Below are 20786 nucleotides of genomic sequence, written 5' to 3'. Positions count from 1 at the left end.
TTCAGTGTAAAAAAAATAAATAAAAAAATAAATAAATATGTAAGTATGTATGTATATATATATATATATATATATATTTTTTTTTTTTTTTTTTTATTTATTCCTGTGATGCAACGCTGAAATTTCAGTATCACTACTTTACTTAAATGTGTCACATGATCCTTCAGCAATAAAATATGCTAATTTGATGCTCAAGAAACATTTCTTAATATTATCAGTGTTAAAAATTATCAGTTGTGCTTCTTAATATTTTAAAGCATAAAATACTACCATTCACAATTCTGGGGCAAACAAACAAATACATACATGCATAAATAAATAAATAAATAAATATAAAAATTCCAAAGATTTATATTTTTAAAAATGGTCTCTGAAGAAGGAGAAAAAAAGCAGAAAATTCCAACACTGATAATTGCTGAAAATGGTTGTGATCCTTAATATTTTAAACCATAATACTACCATTCAAAATGTTTGGGTAAGTAAAAAATAATAATAATAATAATAATTCCAAAGATTTATCTTTTTAAAAATGGTCTTTGCCCAGCAAAAAGGGCAGAAAAAAATAAATAAAATATCTGATAATGGTGGAAAGGTTTGTGGTGCAGCAATTTTTAATTATAATTATATGTATATTATTTCTGACCATCCCTTGTCTTAAGAAGTAAAGGCAGAAATGCGACTCTCCTGCCTGTCCAACAGATGTCGCTGCCGCTTAAGTTACACAATTCTACTACGACGAAGGCTTGGCCAGAGTGTTGCTTGATTACCTTCAGAAGTCGCATAACCTCATTAATATTCATAAGCCGAGTCATCATTCGGCAGCTGACATCCGCCCACACACTAGCGTCAGCTCTGCAGCGAATCAGGAACGCTTATTGGGCGAACCTCGCTTTGCGTAATTAATATTCATGAGCTACGCCGTCACCATAGTAGCGTTCGTAAGGTCGCTCCAGGGAGGAGTGAGGGCTACGTGATGTGGCGCTGCGCGCTTCCTGTCTGCGTAGAGCCGCCGAGAGATCCCCATCTACCCCCGGAGTCCACTGCAGCGTCTGTCCCCGGCGTCGGACGGTCAGAAACCCACAGATTTCCCCATCATGGCTGTGAACCTGAGCAAAAACGGCCCAGCTCTTACCGCGGCCTATAAAGAGGTGGTGGATGAGAAGTCAGAGACTAACTGGTGAGTAGTGACTCAAGGGTAGCGTCTCCGTTACACTCACTGACATCCTCACGTTTAGCATGTTAGCTGCTCCTTTGGCGTTTTAATCGCCCTGCTTTTGCTTATCACCACATAAGTCCTCATCTGAATCAATACAGTGGCCGTTTATGATGCACTTTATTCGTGTGCCCTCATCCATTCACAGCTCGTGCACAAAAACACTGAATCTTCCAGAAATGATTTCCTCCCAGTAATACACTGTTGCTCACTTGCCAGCGATGAAAGTTTATATTAAATTATGCATATGCTTTGACCTTTTTTGTGCAGTGTTGCTTTGCATGCTTGCACGTCTGAGATCAGTTCATAAGCATCCCAACTTCTGGAGAACATGGGCTTTGAACCACTCCTACCTCCTTATTTTCCTGTGGTTTTTCTCCATATATGGCTGCTGTGTTGACAGACCCTGCCTACTGTTTGCGACTCAATTTACATGCAACCTCATTGTCTTTATCAAAAATAATTGCTCTTTATAGTCAGAATGTTGCCTCACAAGTATGAGTGTTAATGCCAGTTGTATAGAGAACCGTAAGAGTCTTGTACAAGTGGAGTCTCGTCATAGAAATGATATTAATGTTTGACATGTTGACACCAGACCAAAGTCCTGTAGCTTTGCACCTTGAAGTGTAAGTGAGTTTCTGTTTCAAGAAGTGGAACTGAGGACGGGATTCGGGTCATGAACGCTTCAGAAATGAAGAGTGATTATAAATGACCTACATTAATTACACTCATCATCCTACCCAGAGATTTGACATCATTTGAGAAAAATCACACAAATACAGACACCCGAGAATAACGTGTACATTACCGTTTAAACATTTGGGGCCAGTATGATTTTTTTTTTTTTTTTTTAAGGAATTACTTTTATTTTTTGCAATTGAATTACTTTTAATAATTTTATTTAACAGGGATGCATTAAATTGACCAAAAGAGACAGTAAAGACTTTTATAATTCAACGTATTAGTAATTTAGACAAAATAATAAGCCATGATAAGAAGAAATGTTTCACCGTGTTAGAATGATGGCACACTGGAGCGATGATGCTGAAAATCTAGTTTTGCACCACTGGAATAAACTGCATTTGAAAAAATATATTAAAATACAAAACCGTTATTTTAAATTGTAATGGTATTTCACAGTATTACTATTTTACTGTATTTTGCAGCCTCGGTAAGCTTAAGATACTTCTTCCAAAAACATGAAAAAATCTCTAGTTACGGTTATTTTTTTTTTTCTCATTTATCTGCAACTCTTTGTCACTTTAGATTTATGCTGTTATTTTGTGTATGTATGTATGTATATATATATATATATATATATATATATATATTATATATATATATATTATATATATATATATATATGTTAATTATGTAAATTGATTTAGAAATCTTTTTCGATTGTTCCTTTGGTACTTATTAAAATCATGCTGGATAAACATCAGCTCTTTTGTGCTTATACTGAATCTTCTAATACAGAATTAGAGGCATTTTCACTGTTGACTTGCTGTTGGATTATTGAACTTCATCGTTGGTTCTCCCTGGTCTATATGAAATTTGGTATTAAAAAAAAAAAACTGAAGCACTACTTGAGATTGGTTTGTGCACAGATGGAGGAGTTTATGATGGGCTTCTGGTGCTGTCGATGAAGGAATTTGCTGAGAGAAATTGCATCTGCATGTTTGTTGTTAAAGAGGGTATTTTGACAGATGAAATGTCACAGAATCAACAGTTTTGATGAGTCATCGTAAATCTCCGGAAGGAACAGGCTCGACCTCTCCCATATAACATCTCCTATTAAAGAAGCAGCTTTGTCTTAACAGTTGTGACTTTCATTTCCATATCAAAGCACTCCAGAGCATGAATGTCACAGGATGATCTGACCTGTGAGATCTTCTAGAAATAAGGCTGCTGCAGTTCTTATTCCTCTTTACAGCACTTCCTATTTCTGACTTCTGTTGACTTGGGCTCTGTGTTTCAAAGAGGAAGTTGACACCGCTTCCTTGCTGTACAAGTGTCTTTGTTTAGACACAATCAGAGAATCACACACAGAGTGTCACCTCGATATCTACGTCATATTAATATAAAATAATTTCATTTTTTTATGTTTTTTCCAAGTAGCAAATATTTTTTTTTAGGATTTGATTTTTATGCTGATTTACTTGAAAATGCATCAGATTATGGGAGTAAAATTGCTTGTGAATGGCGTTTCATGTTGACTTTAATTTGAATGCCAGAGCCGTGTTGTCCTCAATCATCAGTGACCTGGCTGTTTAACGCTTATGTAATGCACTTGATGTCTCTGCAGGGCTCTCTTCACCTATGAGGGGAACACCAATGACATCAGGCTGGCAGAGAAAGGAGGTGGGCTTTCTTTATCATTTAGTGAATTAGAGTTCTTTACATTAGTATCATGTGGTATGTAGTGTTTTAAGCAAACAGTGTCAGAGTATGTCCATCTTCAGCCCGCGGCGATTGTTTTTCAGTACAGTGTGTTCTTTGTATTAATTACATGAGTGGTCCACTGAACCGGCAGACTGTTAAGGACAGGCCAAGATTCATTCAATGTTCTTCCTACATGTGAGAAGGAAACTGAGAATAAATAAACACTGATTTTAACCTTGGTAAAAGAATGTTATGTGCTAAAATCACGAATGCACAGCCTCTGTGTTTATACCGCATCACTGCGACAGTGAAATGATAAAAGACTCCAATGAATAATAAAAAAATCTATTAATCATAGTATCTTTATTCATAGATTAATATACTTATAATATACTATTAAGTAATAAATTGTGGTTCTCTAACTTTTCTTGTAAACCCTTTGACATGAAATATTTATTTGAAGTACAGTGAGAGTATTTTCTGTTAATATTTAAATAACCCTGTCCTAATTAAAAGGCACTGGTTTCAGCTCATAATGCATGCAAAATCTGCATATGATGTTTGCATTCCCGAGTCTGTTTGGACCCAATGGAACATAAGATTTTAATATATGTATATGTTTATGTATATGTGTATGTGTGTGTGAGTGTGAGTGTGTATTCAACTAAGACCATATTGTTTTGTATCATCGACAAAAATGTCAAAGTTTTGAATGGTACTATGCGATTCATGTGTTATTACTTCATTTACCTAACAAAATTATTCTAAATTCTTAAGGAATTTACAATTTTAGATGAAAAAAACGATGCAAGAAAATATTTATACAGTATACTTGACATAATATATTATTTTATTAAATTTATAAGAATACAATCCAAATTAGCAGTATCGACTCTAAAATTGTTTTGAACTTAACAGTCCAACAACATAATTATTATGGATGTTTTCAGAAAATATATATTTCTTTTACTTGCATAAACTTTTACTTTCAAATTAAAAGATTGGAATGGTTCATCAGTAGGTGTGCATATTCATGCATATCAACAAATTTCAGCCCTGAAAGTGTGTGTGAGATATGGGACAGAGGCTAAATGTATCTTTTAAAAGTATTTTTAGACAAATCTAACTCCTAGATCAATAAATATCTGGCTCACCCAGTTAAATTTTGAAGTTAGATTTATTGTTTATATATAGTATAGTATAGTATAATATATATTATCTTAAAGATTTTGCATCAAAACTTGAGTTCATTAGTGATTGTAGTAGGATAGAATCATGATTTTTTTGTGTGTATTAAGTGTGTGTGTGTGTTTTCAGATGGTGGTCTGGAGGAGTTAGTCGAGGAGCTGAACAGTGGGAAGGTGATGTACGCTTTCTGCCGTGTTGAAGACCCCAACTCCGGCCTTCCCAAATATGTCCTCATTAACTGGGTGGGTTTTTCCTTCTTTCTGTAACTCATCACATTGATTTTGTTTCTTGACTTTATAGAACCACAAAGGTGCCCTTAGGATTTACAGACGCTGTTGCCCTAGTAAAGTGCCTCTGGCAAATGTATTTATGAATCAGATTAGCTCCTATTCACCAAATCCGATATAAATTTTCAGGACTAAATAGCATGATGGTATATTTTGTTTATTCACACCATTATCTTAAACCAGATATTGCCACTTGGTTATCTGATATATAGAAACAATGTTTTATTGTTATATAACTATATTGTGATAAATGCCATTACAATAATGTAAAATAAATATAATATTTTGGTCGTTAGCCACCCTTAACATGCATGTTTGCAGCCATGTTTTGTTCATGTTTACAGGTATTGACATTTCTTTTTTCAGACCGGTGAGGGTGTTAAAGATGCCAGAAAAGGCCAGTGTGCGAACCATGTGAGCTCTATAGCCAACTTCCTTAAGGTAAATGTACTATTTTGTTAAGTGTGTGAGTATTGTGAACAGTGTGTTTGGTTGTGTGATTGAGTTAACGGTCTGTGAACTCTGACTATGACTCACAGCACAGCTAGATGCTCACAACAGGACATGACATCATGGGCTATATCCAGACAAATTTGGGTTGGCTTTGTTGGTAGTTATACAGAGCATGACAACATCCGACCACAAGCTCTCACTGTGTCTAAAAAATAATTACGGCTGTCCAGATTTAAAGCAGAAATGAACTTTCCCATTAAGGGGTAATATTTACCAACTTAAATTGATTTCTAGGAGCTATTTACCTTTATAATGGCAATGGCATTTTAACTTTAATTAAACGTATGCATATTTCATGTTAAATTCTTTAAGTGAATCAATCCGAATAATACACTATAGGGCTGTTATCAATTAAATGAAATCAGTTTCAACAAAATCCATCTTTTCACTAGAGACAGACTTGTTTAATGCAGCTCAGAGACATTTACACTGCGATTACATTTATGTTATGAGATTCGTTTTTTTAATAAAATTGTTAATGTAGAAATATAAAATATGGGAAAAAAAAAAACTTACATTATTTTTAAAATATGAAACAAACAGCTGATTATTCAGAAATGAAGCAAGTAACTATTCACAAATGAGTCATTGAATAATTCACCTAACCTATTTGTTTAAAAACGTCTTCTGTAATCTGCTGTGGCTTCGGTTGGAACTGCTGGCAAAATACAGATAACACTGATAGTATTTTGCCTAAAATGTAAATTAATACACTTTATTAACTTCCTGTTTATTAGGAGCTGGGTGATGCATCAATTATTAACCATATTATCATGATAATCACAAAAGAAATGACTGAATATCATTAATATAGAATATTAAGTTATATTTTATGGGCTTTTATGCTTTATTGGATAGGAGAGTAGAGAAATGACAGTAAAGTATTGGGCGGAGAGAGAGGAGCGGGATCGGCAAAGGACCTCGAGATGGGAATCGAACTCGGGTCACCACAAGCACAGTTGTGCTATACGATGGCGCACTAACCGTGAGGCTGTCGTCCCTAACGAATATCAAATATTGTTGAAAATTAAGATTCATGTGCCAAAGACCACACCAATCACCAGTTTCACGCCACCTTCTCCACCTTAATGTCTCTTGAGTAGTACAAAGCGTAACTCGTCATTATCAAAATGTCGACAGCAAGCAACATGGGTGTGGAAGAAGAATTACTCCCCATCAAGTCATGACACAAAGCATGTCTTAACCCTCTGGTGCTCTTCGGTCACTTTTGACTGAAAACATTTCTGTTTTGAATTTGGAAAAATCACAGCTTCATCAGAATGGTATGAAACTTGGTGACTTTTATGGCATTAAGAATGTAAACAAAAAAAATTGAGGGCATGATTCGAGCAGGCTAAGTGGTCGTCGGTCAAAAATGACCGACCATAGGAAATGAATGGTAAATCGACAAAAATTCAGAGATTTCTGGTGTGTACAATCTACAAATCTGCCGCAATGCAGAAAAAAAAGTACACAGCAACGACGAGATGAAACATCAAGAGTGCAAAACCAACACATCCATTCACAAACACAAGCGTACTGACACACACACCTATGAACTGGTGTGACTGTAACATAGCAAATATGTCAAATATAAGCAAGAATTCAACTACAATGCAGTAAAAAAGTCGACCGCAAGGAAGGGGTGACACTCTAAAACATCAAGAGTGCAAAACAGACAAATCCACTCACACATACACACACATACACAATTATACACACTCAAATGAATTGGTATGGCTATAACCATATACCCAAAATGAGTCAGAAAACTGAAATAAGTGGTTGAAATCAGATCAGACCCAGAACGATTAAGCTCTGATAAAACATGCCTGTTAATTTTTGTAAAATTTTTATAGAATTTTAATGTTTTGTGTTACAAAATGCTTTCTCTGTGTTCAGGTCTGATTGTAGTAATAATAAAAATCTAAACCTTTAGAAAAAGTTGTCTTTGAGAATGTCTAAACATATATCCACATCCACAACGTAATAAAAATAAGTATTTATGTCTAAAAACAATTAGAGAATTGATAGGCATTTTATGTAGAGCTATATAGGAATCTAGTGGCTAAACCATAGAATTGCAGATGTTTTTCTTAATTTACTCCCACCAGATGACACTAATTTGGCTTTGAAAAAGTGGATTTTAAAGGCATTGACTGTATTTTAACATGAAATACTGCATTAATTGCAAAGTAATATAATTTTTTTTTTTAATTTTTATTTTTAACAGGAAGAAATTGGTCATAATTATTGCATAAATATTACTTAGTAAAATGAAATTTATCTAAAAAAAAAAAACAATATTAAATGAAGTATTATTGATTAAAAATATGTTACATCAATTTTACTTAGGGGGTGGGGGGTAAAACTTCAGGTGTCCGGTCACTTGTGAAGACCACAAGTGTGACTCCCAAATAAGGAGCACCAGAGGGTTAAATCAGAAACCAGCAAAAGAAAATCACCTTTTTCTAGAGCAAAAACAAAAAAAACTGTTAAAATTTTAAAAGATATATCAAGATATCAAATCTTAGGTATATCGGCCAAACCTACTGTTTATTTAACTTTTTTATTTTATTTGCCCTTATATATTACATTTCTGGTGCATTTGTATCAATTTTAGTGGCATTTTGGCAACAAGCCTCAACCTTTTAAATTGACCAAATGATTGGAGAAGACCACTAAACAACCACTAGAGAGAGAAGTCTGTTGTTTCAACTAAAAGATCCAATTACGACAGTTTGATTAAAAAAAAAATATAGGGTCACGCGTACGATGCATTTAGAAATTAAATAAGTAGAATTTCCTTATCATGCTAAATTAGATAAAAATCAACCCCTTGGACATAAAAGTGCTTGAAGTTGTTGATTGAGAGATGATGAGAGAGAAAAGATGTTTGAGTCAGGATTCCTGTTTATTTGAGCCAATCACTTGCTTGCATCAGACACATTGGTGTAAACAGGGAAATGGGTGGAGGCCTCCTCTTCTCATTAGAAGATGTTTGTTTGTTTTGTGGTCCTTCTAAGCTAGCTGTTTTCAGTAAGAGCTTACACGCAGCCAAAGGTTGCTAATAAATAAATTGACAAAAGTGTGTGCGTGGGCATGTTTCACTTGAAATCTGTGAATCTCGACGCTTCCGTCTGATGGTTTCGTAACTCGTACGCATGTTTAAATTGAGTTTTGAGTATGTGAATGTGTGTGGGACTAAAAAAACTGTCAACGCTGTTTCTGCAGGGAGCTCACGTGACGATAAATGCACGGGCAGATGAGGACGTGGAGCCTGAAGCCATCATGCAGAAAGTGGCCAAAGCCTCAGGAGCCAACTACAGCTTTCACAAAGAGTCCAATCGCTTCAGAGACAGCGGGCCGCAGGGGCCTGTGGTCAGTTCACACACATACCTTGTCCATAATGCAACAGAGTAGTGTCCAGTGCAGTTTTTATTTCTAGTCTTTGAACATACATGCATTACTGTTCAAAAGGTTCTGATTTATTTATTTTTTGTCAGCAAGGATGCATTAAATTAATCAAAAGTGGTAATAAGGACATTGGTACCACTTTACAATAAGGTTCGTTAGTTAACATGAACTAAGAATGAACAATATTTCTATAGCATTTAGTAATCTTAGTTAATGTTAATTTCAGCATTTACTAATGCATTATTAAAATCACAAGTTGTGCTTGTTAACATTAGTTAATGCTCTGTGAACTAACATGAACAAACAATGAACGACTGTGTTTTTATTACCTAACATTAACAAAGATTAATAAAAACTGTAATAAATGTAGTGTTAATTGTTCATTCATGTTAATTAATACAAAAAAAAAAAACTGCTAAGCTTTGGTAGTTTAGTTTGTGGTCAGCAGCAGAAGGCATCAGACAGGTCTTCTGATGGCACAGTGGTGCCAGGGTCGGTGCCAAAATGCTGCTTGTTTATCACGAACACTCTTTCAGAGTGCTGCGTCAGGAGTTTCACATGGAATGAGCCAGAATGCTCAGAATGTGGAAACTGTTATGGTGGTTTGGAATAATTTCTCTGCTGAGCCCCAAATGTACCCACAAACTGCAATCGAGTCATTTATCTATAGTACAATTTAACAACAATCAATTTTGATGTATTTTCATATATTGTTATGCATGTGGTTAGTTGTTTTGGGTATAATCAGGCCCACGTGGAATCTGCACCCGCAGAACTCCAGAGAAACCTGTGGGAGATCCCCCACCCCCTTGCATGGGTGTTTATTAAATATTCTGGCTAATTTGCTTATGCTTTTAGCTATACTCTCTCTTCAGCTCTTTTTTTTTTTTTTTGTATTTTTGTATTTTAACATGTTCGGGTGGTTTTTTTCACAGAACTTTTCCGCTTAAATCAGCACAGAAAATGCAAAGTCTAAATATCCCATCTGGGCTTAGTCATAATTTACCACTCATTGTTTTTCCATATAGGGATCTGTTTACCAGAAGACTAATGCCATGTCTGAAATCAAGAAAACCAACAAAGACACTTTCTGGGCCCAGGCAGAGGTAATACAGCATACATGCATCTAAGTTTCTACTTGCAATATGTTGTGCAGTTTCCTAAGAAAAAAAAAAAGCATTTTAATGCAATTCTCAAACCTTTTTGCTCCGTGATTCCCCATGATCTGCAACAATGTTCAGCTTTCTGGTTTATAGATTTCGATTCTGAATAAGTATTAAGGATTAGAACTTAAAATATATTTACTCAGGAATTCTACCCGTTAAAATAGGTTAAAGCTTGGCATATCTAAAAATTAAGGCTGGTAAGCAATTAACATTTTTAATCTAATTAATTACATGATAAATGCCGCTGTGTGTTGCTCTGAGACGAACAGTTCTGCATTTTTACAAAAGGCTTATGTAGTTATGAGATTATATATGTATCTTATGTAGTTATGAGACTTTTATAATTAGGCTATCTCATTAATCCAGGTTTTTTTTCTAGATCATGTGAATCCTGTTTCTTCAAAGGATAAAAAGTTGTTGAGGGGGTGGATGTGCCTAATTTAAATTAAGTCATCTTGTGCCCCCATTAGAAGATTGCTCGGGCCCCCTGATTGAGAACCATTGTTTTAACACTGTTGACTTATATTTATTTACAGACTCTAGAGAATCAAGATTAATTTACAGATACAGTGTCAAGAAGATAAGTTATGAATCATATATCTAGTTCAGTCATGAAACTCTAGATTGCACAGGTTCATTTACATGCAATCTGCTGGCAGTCATGTAATTTAGTACATGGTACAAGTGGATTGGCCTCTGCAGATTCTGCAGCCCATGAGATTGCTTGTTCAACATTTTAATACTCTGGTTCAGTGTTTGCTGGAATCTGGTCCTGTAGCATCTATTTGAGTTCCTCTGAATCCCTCCACCTCCCCCAGCACCACCTGTCTATATCTGCTACTGGATTTATGTATGCATATTCATGCAGCAGCAGCAGTGTATCTTACATGCTTACAGCAGCACGTCTGAGTATTTATTGGCAATGTCAAGTCCATACTTGCTCTGCCGTAGCAGCGTTTAGCAGATCTAGTGCACCAAGGCCAAATACATTAACATTGTCATATACATTACCATGTCTAAACTATTGAGTTGTCATAATTGATTGAGTCGGTCTTTGTTTTGCATAATGTCTCTTCTGCAGAAAGATGAGGAGAAGCGTCTTCAGGAGGAGAAGAGAAGGGCGGCAGAAGAGAGGCAGCGGCTAGAGAAAGAGAGGAAGGACAGAGAGGTTAAGGAAGCAGAGTTACGGGAAAAGAAAGCAAAAGAGAGGGCATCACAGATAAATGAACAAAGGTCAGTAACGTCTGAACAAATAAACATCTTGTGCATTTGAGTGTCCTTAAAGGGGTAGTCCACCCAAAAATGAAAATTCTGTTGTTCCAAACCTGTATGACTTTATTTGTTCTGAGGAAGTTTTTTTGATTTTCGGGAACAGTTTGGTTCCTTCTGTTAACAAAAAAAAAATGGACTTCCATTCCATTGACAAAGAAACTGAATTGCATTGACCTGAAACTGTTTGGTCACCATCATTTTTTAAAATAACTTATTTTGTGTTCAGCAGTATGACATAAGTAAATGATGACCGAATTTTCATTTTTGGATGGATTATCAATGAGATCACCAATGGTCAAATTGTCATTTTAAAAATGAGATTCAAACCTTGTTGCAATTTGATGTAAGGTCATCTGCCAACTGGATAGCGCCTGCTGAGTGTTCATTTTAAACCTCATGTGTTTGTGTTACAGGAAGTACCAGCAGCAGCAGGAGGCAGAAAATCGAGGCCAGCAGAAACAGCAATGGGTTAGCGGCACACACACACACACACACACACACACACACACACACTACCTGTGCGGTTATTTAAATCCACATATCACCGCTGTGGACATGTTCTGACATAGTTCCTGTAGAGAAGCCACAATATGTTTAAAACCTTCATACTACCACAAAACACACTGAACTATATTTTTTTTCTTTGTTGCTAACATATGCATGTACATTTTGTAAAATATGTTTTTGGGATGTTAACGGCAGATAATCATAATTCTGAGAACAAAGGAAAATCTTTAGGTTTCTAACTCACTTCGACTTATATTTTCATCTCACTCCATGTTTCTTTATCACTCTCACAAACAGTCTGGTGCACTTGTAGACACTTAAATAGATCTACATTGGCATAAACACAATAGCAAAATTCTATTATTGTATGTCATACTGGCCAACGCTAATGTGTGTAGCGACGACAAATACTTCCTTTTTTCTAGCATAGTGTGGTTGTCTGTACCCACTGTACACTTCTATCTGCACATAGATAATCTTTAAACCACATTTCCAAAATAAACTCTTGACAGCCCAGCGAGATGCTGTGACACAAATAAGTTAAATGAAGACAATCTGTGGTTTTGTATTTAGGCCATATGCACAGTGCCACACATATACAGTTCACACAGGTCTCAGGGCCCGATCTGCGAGGGCCAAAACTGATTAAATCCAAGAACATGCTTGTGATTACCAATCTACCTTGATAGCATGCTCTGTGGCTTACCCCATGATTTACTTCTTATAGATGAATAGAATCGGAGTTATATTAAAAAATGTCTTTATAATTGCAGTGAATGGTGGTCAAGATTTTGGAGGCCAAAAAAGTGCATCCATCCATTTTTGAATTGAATGTTTTAAGTATATTTAAATATTTAGCATTACCATTTAGTCATTTTGCAGAGTGGGTGGATTTTTCTCTGAGCTTTCACTTCTGCTCTAGAATTTAGCCATAAGAAGACAGCATAAACAAATATGATACCTTCAAATACAACCGGCTAGGTTTTATAATAGAACGAAGTGTGTGAGAATTAAAGTGTGCTGATGTCCATCAGGAGGAGGAGGAGGAGGAGAGGAAGCAGGCAGCACAGAAACCCTTTAAACGCGGAGAGTCGGTGGAAAAAGCCAACGTGAGTGAGAGGAAGCATCAAACGTCTCTTTTGGCCTTGGACAACAGGACTCTTTCAACTTTCTTATAACCTTCTAATTGTTTTCTTTATACAGTGCGGCTGTGTCCTCTACTGCTGACTCTTTCTTTCTCTTCCCCTTCTCTCAAATTGCCTTACTTGGCAAACTGCTGTGACTCAAATGAATGTCTGTTTTATCATTATGCCTCAGTGCCTTGAACAGGCTTGTGCTTTTTTTCTCTCTCTCTGACTTAAACCCAGTTTATAAATGCAATGGTTTCATTCACCAATGCTGATTTACAATACAGATTTCATAGTATGCACTCCCTTGGTGTATGTATTTTTGAGTATGAAGTAGTAGTACTTGGCAAGATGTTATCAAATGACATGTAGATATAGCACATCAGAGAGCTGTCCGTTGAACATGTTGTGTACAATATTAGCCTAAAAAAGCATGCTTGATGCAATATTAACATCCATTATATCACCCAGGCACTTTTGTCAGTATTTAAATCTTGCATACACTAAGATGGAGATGTAATCTGAGATTCAGCATGTTTGTTTTGCTCTGTGTTTCCTCTTTCAGTATAGCAACTTGCTTTGTATCTCTAGCTCTTAAATTGTGAAAAGCCTCCTTGTACTGGCATCAGGGTCATCAGTAATGATTGCTACTGTGTGTGTATATTTGTAACAGGAAGCCGCGGCTCTTGTCTCCCAGCGCTCTGTTAATCCCAGAGAAATGTTCAAACAGAGAGAGATGGGCATCAACCCTGCTAACACAGACAATACTCAGTCCAGTCCAAAACCAGGTACCGTTCATTTATACATACTCTGTGTCCCACATATACACACACTATATGAGTCAAAACAGAAAAACAACAATATATGTATTTATATGTAAATATAAATTTAAATTCATACTAAAAGATATATATAAATTGATTTTTTTCTTTTATGTTTACTTTTATAATACTTACAATATTTACTATAACATACTGTATTATTTTGTAATAGATATATATATATATATATATATATATATATATATATATATATATATGTATGTGTATATATTTATATAGATACATAGGTAGAAATAAGTGTGTGTGTGTGTGTATGTTTGAGTAATCAATAAGTAATATTGTTTATTTATATAGTAATAATATATATATATATTGGGGTTGATAGATTTTTTTTTTTTAATGTTTTTACGTATGTTATGCTCACAAAAGCTGCATTTATTTGATCAGAACTAAAGTAAAAACATTTTAAAATATTATTGCAATTATATATATATATATGTGTGTGTATATATATTTATATATATATATATATATATATATGTGTGTGTATATTTATATATTTATATATATATATATATATATATATATATATATATATATATATATATATATATATATATATATATATATATATATATTATATATATATATATATATATATATATATATATATATATATATATATATATATATATATATATATAATTATACTTCACTGTCACTCTTGATAGAATTGAATGCATTCTTGCGGAATAAAAACATTGATTTCCTAAAAAATAATACAAAAAAAATATTTTTGAATATTAGTATATAAACAGCAGTGTATAAATCTCTATACAAATGAAAATGTTGATGATTTGAGAGTATAATTTTGTGGTTATAAATATCAAGGTTTATATCTCATAAGGATAATAAATAACAAATACAGTCTGATCCCAAATGTGCACATTAGCAGTATACTGATGTCCTGATGAGATCTCTACAAGCACAATTTACACTGTTGGAAGTGTTTTATTTAAATGCCACATTATTTGCATGCTATATTTAGCTTCCCTTTTTGCTATGTGGGTCACGTTTCATGTAGCGAATGTGTTCAGACGTGTTTAAAGAATGGCCTTGTCTGTGAATTAGAAGGTGTTTTCTTATGCATGCAGGAACTAACTCCTGATTGTTCAATGTTTTGTGGTATTTCCCATTCTCCCATTGTTCTCCGTGCATTTCAACCCTGTTCGTCCGTCTGAAATTCGACACTGTCATTAAACAGCCTGCAGTTCTTCTGTCTAAAACGATGTTTGTGGTCTGTTCTGCTGTGTATAACTCCGTCAGCCATCTGTCAGCTTGGGTTTCTCTCTTTGTCATTCTCTGTTCTGTGTGTCTCAGGGCGGTTGAACAGCCCTTTTCTGTCCAAGCAGTCATGTGACCCAGAGCCATTTCGCTCTCCCGTGCGTCAGGCCTCACCTTTACGAGCCAGAGGTACACAAACACGCACCTTATCATTCCTTCCTTATCGCTCACTTGGAAAGGTTTGGTGTGTCGTCCATCTCCATGCTCACACACACTTTCACTCTCTACCTCTTTGTGTGGTGTTTTCATGCATCTCAACTAACATCTAACTGCTCACACGTTCCTCATGCTTGCTGTCAAATTCTGCGGTACACCTCCAAATAAACGGGATTTCCAGGATGCTGTTTGCTGTGTGTGTGTGTGTGTGTGTGATCGCTGTGTGTTTGCTTTGTGCACTTAAAGGAGCAGTTCACCTAAAAAAATAAAAAAAAATCTGTGGAGCGCAAAAGAAGAATTTTTGAAAACTATCCAGGCCACTCTTTTCAATTTAAATGGTATATGTGAACAAATCATTCAGCTGAAAGAATCATTTGTTCATGAGATGGGCATCACTACTTTTCTCAGGTCATATTGGACCATTGTTTTAATACTTTTATTGTGCATTTTTGTTATTTTGGTGCTTAAAAGGCCCAGTCTCCATTCAATAGCTGGAAGTTTCTTTAGAAGGTCTCCTTTTGTGTTACATTGAAGAACGAAAGTCATACAGCTTAGGAATGACAGTTTATTTATTGGAAATGAATTTTTTTTGGTGAACTGTCTTTATAATGAAATAATCATCTCAAAATAAGGCCTGAGCGTTGTGATGGTACACTATTGTTTAAAATTTTGGGATTCGATTAAGATTTTTCTCTCAAGTCTCTTACGCTGATCAAGCCTGCATTTATTAAAAATACAATACAAACAGTAATTCTAAAATTGTATTACAATTTAAAATAAATGTTTTCTATTGTAATATATTTTGGTGTTATGTAAAGCTGAATTTTCAATCTTCAGTGTCACGTGATCCTACAGAAATCATTCTAATATGCTGATTTGATGCTTAAGGAATACTACTATTGTTAGAATAGTTGAAAACAGCTGTGCTGCTTAGTGTTTGTGGAATTTATCAATGCTTTGATGAATAGAAAGGTTAAAAGAACAGCATTAATTTGAACGTAACTTGTACATGTAGTCTTTACTGCCACTTTTTGATCAATTTAATGCATCTTTGATCAGTAAAGTATTGGTTTCTTTCAGGAAAACAAACTGACCCAAAACTTTTGAACAATAATTTTTGCCACAGAGCATTTCTGTATACTATCACAATTATGCTGCAGTACTGTATATCTAGAAAACAATAGTCTATTTGGCTTTAAATGTAGCTCATCCATTCAGATTTCTAATAAATTGCTATTTTTATATATTTTTTTAAATTGTTACTTTTAAATAATTGGAAGCATTTGCACTGATGGTGGATTTACACGCTACTAATAATCTGGTCTTTTGCTTTTCATCAATCAAGTTCCAAATCGAAAATAAAATAATCAAATGACATGAAGATTTTTTGTAAATGTTTGTGAAGTATTTAGTGCAGCCTATTATTAAAAAAATGCTTTACTAATTGATTATTTGCTATTTTTTGGTGGAATTCCCAGCAAAAATAACTATATTGTGATTTATATACAGTTGCTATCATATAAAATCACTCATATCGTGATATATTTTGGCCATGCTCTGTTTGTCAGAATACAGATCTTGTTACCATGCATGTGTGTTTCCATGCATGTGTGTGTGTGTGTGTGTGTGTGTTTTGAGTAGAGCCCAGTTTTGAGGAGCAACCCAGATATCAGTATGTGGAACCAGAGCCAGAACCCGAGCCAGAGTATGAAGGTGGGCTTCACACACACACACACACATTATCAGCTCCCTCATTTATCCCATCTCACTGTCATATTATCATCATCAGTCAATCAACTGATTGTCCGCACCACCTTGTGGGGAATGTGTGCTATTACAGGACCCATAGCAAATGATTTTTCTCGTCTTGTTTTCTTTGATGTTACAGATGTACAAGCGGTCGCTGATAATTATGAAATGCCTGTAGAACAAAAGCAGCCACAGTATGAGGCAGTAGTGGAAGAAGACGCCATCTATGAGGATCCAGCACTGGTACGACACTCACCACCAGAACTAACTAATTCTGAATAACGACAGCAGTTATAGCCAAAATCATCTCTAGAGAGCTTTTGATTGGACAGTATTTTGTGTACTGCAGTTTGAGTCGTTGTTATTGTTCGTCTGTTCTTCTAGAAGTAAAAGATTGTGCATTTTAAAGGGGTACTTTTTTAGGAACTCATTTTGTCAGTCTTTTAGCATATGCCAGAGGAGCACAAACTTAATATATATGAACCAAAAGCCACTAAATTTTCATATCATGGATTTTTTTTTAAAATTTATTTCATGCTGTTTTTCGGGGGATGTGAGGCATGTTTGATTTGAATGTGTTTGATTTGATTTGAATGTTTTGTGGATGTTTGTCAGGCGGAGGAGCAGAACACGTATGAGACGACAGGTGATCGCGGCGTCTGCGCCAGGGCTCTGTATGACTACCAAGCTGGTGTGTATTAATTATACATGATAAACAATGCATAGAGATGCACATTCCTTTCGCACAAATCTCTTCTGCTTTGCCATCTGCATTCTGCTATTACTAAAATCGTCATAGTATGAATTCTCAGTCATGCTTTTAAGAAAATCAGTATAAGTGACATGCAGCCAGGTATTGTATCCCATACTTGGAATTTGTCCTCTACATTCAAGTCCACACACACAGAGCAGTGAGTGAGTGGTGAACACATACAATTGTTGCTGCTACTTCAGTCATGGGTATTGAAGGTGGAAGAAAGTGCTGTTCATTCACTCCCCCACCTACATTTCCTGTCGGTATTGAGAATCGAACTCATGAACTTCAGGTTACAAGTTTAACTTTCTACCATAAGACTACAACTGCCCCCGGAATTAATATCTCAAAAGGTGAAATTCTTGGTGTATTGAGAGTTTATTGCAAGATCAACTAATCACTGCAAATCTGGTTTGTTCAGCTTATTTATTAGAATTTTTTTGTATTGGAATTATTGTAAATATAAATAGTTTTCTAGGCAGAAATTGGACATGAGTAGCCTCTCAAGTTGTATTTAAAAACTGGAACTTTGAGATCATTTTGAAATGAAATGAAACACAAAAATAAAAATCACCCCATGATTTACTCACCCTCAAGTCATCCCAGGTGTATATGACTTTATTTGTCCTTCAGACCAATACAATTGGAGTTATATTAAAAAATGTCCTGGTTCTTCCAAGATTTATGATGCCGATATACGAAACATAAACAAAGCAGCGTTTGCTTATCATTTTGAATATCAGTAACGTCGATAATTTAGATTTTTTTTTTTTTTTTTTTTTTTTTGAGTTGATTTTATTTTAAGTGCGTAATGTTCACTCACTAAAATGCAAATCAACCTCTAACCTTTATATAATGAGTTTTTCCTGGATTTTTTGGTTGTTATTCTGTCTCTATATGTTAAAATAAACCTACCATAAAAATGACAGACCGTTTATTTCTTTATACAAATAACTTATACAAATAAAACTAGTATTGAAAACTAGATGTTTATATAGTTATCAATGAATGGGATGCTACATTATATTCAAAACCTGTTGGATATTGACTAAATATTCCATGGCTGAGATTTCCCCCAAAACAGGCAAAAATTAACGAATGAATGACATCACCTCTGACAACAAAGCACTTGAATGTTACATACTCATAATTACAGCTTCAGAAGTGGGATATGACATGTGAAGGCAGCATCACGTCCTGTTTTTTGACACTTTTTGTACATGTAAATTCTGGTATGCATACAGCCTGCACGGCACAAATGCGATCATCAGCATAATATGCACCTACTGTAAACACACAACCTGATTTTTCCAATTCCGCTAAGGTTTTGTGTCAAAACAGAAGTAGACTTTGGCCTTTATACGGCTTTTTATATCATTTAATCTGTGATCTGATCTGCTTTATGTGTGTCTTCTCAGCTGATGACACAGAGATCTCGTTTGACCCAGATGACATCATCACCGGCATCGAGATGATTGATGAAGGCTGGTGGCGAGGATACGCACCGGATGGCCGTTTCGGCATGTTCCCGGCAAATTACGTGGAACTTATCTAACGCAGCTCAACATCTCCCCCTCCCTCATGAGAATCGGACTGAATTCATTTGCCCCGCGTAGATTTAAATCTCTGGTATATTTGATTGAAAAGACTAAAATTAAAATCACAGACCAAAAGAGTGATGATCATGTAGCCGGAGGTGTTTCTGTATTGATAGTTTTCCGTTGTTAATTTTATTTCATTTCAAGCTATGATTTTATAAAATGATTGATTTCGAGTATGCAGGCGGACGGCCCAAAAGCGTCCCAAGGAATCCCGGGAAACTTCATGGTTGAATAAGTGCTGTGTTGACATTCCTGTGACATGCAAATATCCTTTAGAGACTGAACCTTTTCTTAGTGTTTTTGAAGACATTCCTTTTGAACATTTCAATGCTAGTCATTACATTGGTGCAGATGTTTGTGGTAGTCGGTCCTGTTTTGCCTTGGTTTTTGCCTTCTTTTCTCCACAAGACTGAGTTTGACTGCCTTGCTTTCTTGAGGAACATTTGCTGCAGTGAAGTTTGCTGAGGTCGGACTGAAAACGATCGACGAGACGAGTTTATTTGCTGTGTTCTATACGGCACGTGTTTCAAATCCAGAAAGCAGCTTCAGTGGTTGAATATTACGGTTCTTGATATTAGGCTTGCAGTGAGAACAGTTGAGGCCACAGCTTTTCCCGTCTGCTCAGAACTGTGGAGAATATTAATACTGTGATTTTTAAGGTTTCAGGGAGCCATCATTCTCTCATCATCTTGCCTTTGGGTCACAGGCGGGATCTGGATTGCGTTTAGATGCCGAGGCTCAAAGAGAAAGATCACGTCAGGTTTATTAAGACCCAGTCATCCACTTTACTGTCAGTGCTGTGCCAATATGAAAGTGAGGGGAGAAGTGTTTTTGAGGAAATGTTTGAGGTTTCATTTTTAACAAAGCCGTGTGGAAAAACATCAAACATCTCCGAGTCATTCAGCAGAGCTGTAGTTCCTCTCAAGAGCTCATTGTGAATATCTAACAAGTCTGGACAACGTTATAACTTCAATTATAAGAATAAATAAAGAGTTTTAAGACTGAATTAAAGTTGTTGCTTGGTGTTATTTCATATTCTTCCTATGCAAAGCTTTATAAAAATTGACTAAAATGTGATCTTGATATGAGGCCATTCTAGACAGTGTTATCAGATGTTATGTATTGTTATTGTTATAAGTGTGTGTGTTATATACACACATTTATAACAAAGCTTAACATTCCTGAGCATAGCTGAATATATATTTGTGAAATGTATTAAAATATTCTCAGTCAACAACATGTGGTAACTGCAATAACCAAATCAGTTAAGAATACAGAAAATACCAGCTTAACAGCATCTTTGAAAATCATTATCTCATTTTTTT

At 35.3% G+C, this 20786-nt stretch overlaps 1 protein-coding gene across 8 annotated transcripts; it reads left to right on the top strand.

The window, feature by feature from the left end:
- Positions 1-931: 931 nt before the first annotated feature.
- Positions 932-20467, top strand: LOC109075848 (drebrin-like protein B). Of its 8 annotated transcripts, none has more exons than XM_042730236.1 (15): positions 933-1177; positions 3522-3577; positions 4916-5028; positions 5440-5514; positions 8821-8967; positions 10032-10109; positions 11251-11402; positions 11855-11909; positions 12986-13057; positions 13749-13863; positions 15238-15330; positions 16999-17070; positions 17246-17349; positions 17722-17797; positions 19279-20467. In XM_042730236.1, the coding sequence occupies exons 1-15, from the start codon at positions 1095-1097 to the stop codon at positions 19413-19415; spliced, it is 1428 nt and encodes a 475-aa protein (XP_042586170.1). In that variant the 5' UTR covers positions 933-1094; the 3' UTR covers positions 19416-20467. The 8 variants fall into 8 exon arrangements, with proteins under 8 accessions (XP_042586176.1, XP_042586170.1, XP_042586172.1 ...); XM_042730235.1 differs by having other exon boundaries at positions 935-1177; positions 12983-13057; XM_042730238.1 differs by lacking the exon at positions 12986-13057.
- The last annotated feature ends 319 nt before the right edge of the window (positions 20468-20786 follow it).

This window comes from Cyprinus carpio, chromosome B8 (genome assembly GCF_018340385.1).
Source record: "Cyprinus carpio isolate SPL01 chromosome B8, ASM1834038v1, whole genome shotgun sequence".
Classification (NCBI taxonomy): Eukaryota; Metazoa; Chordata; class Actinopteri; order Cypriniformes; family Cyprinidae; genus Cyprinus; species Cyprinus carpio.
The sequence above is the reverse complement of the archived record's forward strand: the minus strand, read 5'-3'. Positions and strand labels throughout refer to the sequence as shown.

What these genes read in the sequence shown, in the direction of transcription:
- LOC109075848 (XM_042730235.1), top strand. Translation starts at nt 1,095, where the DNA reads ATGGCTGTGAACCTGAGCAAAAACGGCCCAGCTCTTACCGCGGCCTAT. An exon ending in GAGAAGTCAGAGACTAACTG is followed by an intron (nt 1,178 to 3,521) that starts GTGAGTAGTGAC and finishes ATGTCTCTGCAG; the next exon opens with GGCTCTCTTCACCTATGAGG. An exon ending in TCTGTATGACTACCAAGCTG is followed by an intron (nt 17,798 to 19,278) that starts GTGTGTATTAAT and finishes GTGTCTTCTCAG; the next exon opens with CTGATGACACAGAGATCTCG.